The 3,449-nt window shown below is 52.7% G+C and overlaps 1 protein-coding gene across 1 annotated transcript; it reads left to right on the top strand.

Moving 5' to 3' along the window:
• The first annotated feature begins 887 nt into the window (after window positions 1-887).
• Window positions 888-3,110, top strand: LOC135905772 (uncharacterized). The gene is made up of 2 exons (XM_065436824.1): window positions 888-1,170; window positions 1,255-3,110. The coding sequence occupies exon 2, from the start codon at window positions 1,375-1,377 to the stop codon at window positions 2,671-2,673; it is 1,299 nt and encodes a 432-aa protein (XP_065292896.1). The 5' UTR covers window positions 888-1,170; window positions 1,255-1,374; the 3' UTR covers window positions 2,674-3,110.
• The last annotated feature ends 339 nt before the right edge of the window (window positions 3,111-3,449 follow it).

Here is a 3,449-nt window from a genome sequence, read left to right as displayed (position 1 = left end):
TTGAACATGATGAGCTTGAAACACGACGACGACGAATAATGCTAGGACAAAGTTTACGCATATCCTCGTACGAACCATATATCCAATGCCTACACATTCTGGCTGAACCAACCCGCTTTCTGCTCCTGTAGAAAGCAGCACCATAGTCCCCTCTAGTTTTAGAGCGTGTCTCTTAGGTGCACGTTACTGCGTTGAGCATCGGCGACGCACGGCGTAACTGCGCCAACATGCTCGTGCCACTGCTCGCGCCTTCGTCGTCTTCTTGCACAGCTCGCTCCGATGCCGCTCATAACGCCAGCTATCCCATAATGCCCCTCCCTCTACGAAGGCGCTGGCGGCACTGGCACAATGCCAGTCAGTGCGGTGAGTTCGGTCGCAAATTCTTTACCGCAATATATTGACACGTGTAGTTGTCTTTATCGGGCGACACGTTTGACCGCCTAACAAATGTTAACGCACTGCGAAGGACGCGCCTGCATGTATCGGAAGCTTCTAGAATGTTATCGACTGTTCCATCCGCTGTCTGTGACCGAACCTTGTGTAAACTGATTGCATGTGTGCGCGACGCAAATAATGTAGAACTTTGTGAAAGACACGCGGGTGCCAGCGATTAGTCTAGAACAGTCGACGATTGATATATAAAAGCCGACGCGCTTGACCCGTTAATCAGATTTTCGACGATCGGCGAGTGTGTTCGCCGCTCTCGTTGTGCGTTAACTGAAGCCTGTTTTGTGGGCACAGGTTCGCCCAATAAAAGCTAGTTTTGCCTTTCACAGTATTGCTACTGCGTTCTTTGACGTCACGACCACGTGACAATATCGCGAAATGAAAACACGTACCGAGCTGCGCTCAAATTTCGCCATAGGAAGTATCGTAATTGTCGAGCATTTTTGTTTTTGTATCAAACTCAATGGGGTACACCTTTTTCGTTCAAGCACTACGTTCCTTGATATAGGAGAAACGTGAAACAGTAAAAAAAAGGTTCACCGTGACCTGATAATAAGTGCAATCTGCGCTTGTGCATTGGTGTTCGTCAATTCCCTCTATTTTTTCATCTGCACGTTTCTAGTGTTTCCATGTGGAAAAACATATGTCCGAAAGCAGCGAAGGCACTTCTCGAAATAAAGAAGACGAAGACGTTCGATGCACGGGCAACGGCCACGAGCGCTGGTACGTTCAGTTGCTGCCATTGATTGCAACGCTCAGACGTCTGGTTCCGCGTCTGATAGCCGTCATTTCGCTCGATTCCTGTAGGTACCGAAGCCCTAGACCCTCACGTCCACCGAGCGAGGTACAATACTGCGTGCAGGCCGACGTTCCAGAGATTTCGTCTTTCGCAGCGTTCAACCTGGCACCGCTCGAGCACCGCGGTTGATGATGCTGATGAACCTGAGGCGCCAGCGATGTTCCAAAGAAAGCGTCTGCGATGTCGGACCATGGAACAGCCGCAAGCGCAAGTACGCCGCGTGCTTCGTCGGCAGCTGCCCCAGCCAGTGCCTGTCGGTCAACCAACTCTCTTCGAACCTGCGCTACCACTGGATCATCCTGAGCCATCGCCGGGTGAACCACGACATGTCGTGCATGAGCAGCACGGCCAAAGGCTACTTCCTCCTCGCGGAGCGTCCTATATGGAACGAATTTCCGTCGTTCATCAACTTCGAGCTACGCGAAGTCCGTTTTGGAGAGCTGGCCCTGGCGTGTCTGCGCAGTCGCCTGGTTTCCGACGTGTTCAACATGCAACACCGGTACTTGTTCGGGCTGGTCCACTGGTTGCTCATGAAGCACTGCTGCATCAAGTTCGTGGAACTGAGCGAGTCGCACGTCACCCACAATCACTTCCTCTTGCTGCGCGACTTCTGGCTGAGCCGCAACCTGGGCAACGTCAAGCTCAGCAGCTACCGCTCGGACGACTACCTGCCAAGGGGCCTCTTCGACGCGCTCCGCTCCGCGGTCACCACGCTCGACACGCTGGAGCTCATGAGCATGCGCTTCTACGGCTTGCAAATGCTGTGCGAGATGCTCGGCAGGCGCAGAAGCAGCGACCTTCTGCGCGAGTACGCCGCATACCTGCTCGGCAGATGTCCCATCCTATGCCTGCCGGTCAACCAACTCTCTTCGAACCTGCGCTACCACTGGAGCATACTGAGCCATCGCCCGGTCAACCACGACATGTCGTGCATGAGCAGCACGGACAACGGCTACTTCTTCCTCGCGGAGCGTCCTATATGGAACGAATTTCCGTCGTTCATCAACTTCGAGCTACGCGAAGTCCGTTTTGGAGAGCTGGCCCTGGCGTGTCTGCGCAGTCGCCTGGTTTCCGACGTGTTCAACATGCAACACCGGTACTTGTTCGGGCTGGTCCACTGGTTGCTCATGAAGCACTGCTGCATCAAGTTCGTGGAACTGAGCGAGTCGCACGTCACCCACAATCACTTCCTCTTGCTGCGCGACTTCTGGCTGAGCCGCAACCTGGGGAACGTCAAGCTCAGCAGCTACCGCTCGGACGACTACCTGCCCAGGGGCCTCTTCGACGCGCTCCGCTCCGCGGTCCCCATTCTGGACACGCTGGAGTTCATGAGCATGCGCTTCTTCGGCTTGCAAATGCTGTGCAAGATGCTCGGCAGGCGCAGAAGCAGTGTCAGTTTTAGTGTCCTTTATCCAAATCTCTCGTAATGTCCCTTAATACTGGACGTCCCGATCATGCGGCGCAGCATGCACCTTATATGGCCTGTGTAGTTCCCTAGGCGGCGCACCATGCAGCTTGAGCCCTAATATTCGCATGCGAGCGGCCGGCATTCCACATCCCTTCAACCCAACTCGGAAGGCAATCGATGCAGCAACTCCAATTTCCCCCCGTTTCCTCCTTAATTTTGCTTTTTGCTTCGCCACGTCTCCTGAACACTAGTACTTCCAGATACACAGTGGACTAAGGCGTGGCCTGCGCTCGGGTCAGCGTATACGTAGACGCGTGAAGGGCGCAGACGCTCCGCTTAGGCTTGTGGCAAGCACATTGACGATTGGGGAGGCACGCGGCTGACTTGGCGAGTGCGGTGTTCATTATGTTGTGGTCGCTTGCTAAATAATGGCGGTGTCTTACCAGTTATTTATGACATGCCTTGTCGGAATGCGCGAATTTGACCAAACAGCATTGCAACGCGGGAAATAAATCAGCACTTCTGTGTTTCTCATCATCACCTCATACAAAGTGTTTGAAGACTTTACTGCCTCGTTATGCGCTCACTAAACATGCAGAAACAATGTATCCTCTATAGGTCGGCTTCAAATGCGCATTGCGACATTCAGTGCACTGAATGAGACGTACTTGAGAAAGTGTTTAAATCACAATTTCCAAAACTGGAAAAAAGCGCAGGGAAAGAAATCAGGACAATCTGATGATGTATTTAACTAAATGAAATGTATTTCTGCGAGCCTTACATTCTAAGAAACAT

The sequence above is a fragment of the Dermacentor albipictus genome, chromosome 1 (assembly GCF_038994185.2).
Source record: "Dermacentor albipictus isolate Rhodes 1998 colony chromosome 1, USDA_Dalb.pri_finalv2, whole genome shotgun sequence".
Taxonomy (NCBI): domain Eukaryota; kingdom Metazoa; phylum Arthropoda; class Arachnida; order Ixodida; family Ixodidae; genus Dermacentor; species Dermacentor albipictus.
This window is presented reverse-complemented; position numbering and strand designations above follow the sequence as displayed.

Excerpts from the sequence above, each read along its gene's own strand:
- LOC135905772 (XM_065436824.1), top strand. The coding sequence starts at position 1,375 with ATGATGCTGATGAACCTGAGGCGCCAGCGATGTTCCAAAGAAAGCGTC.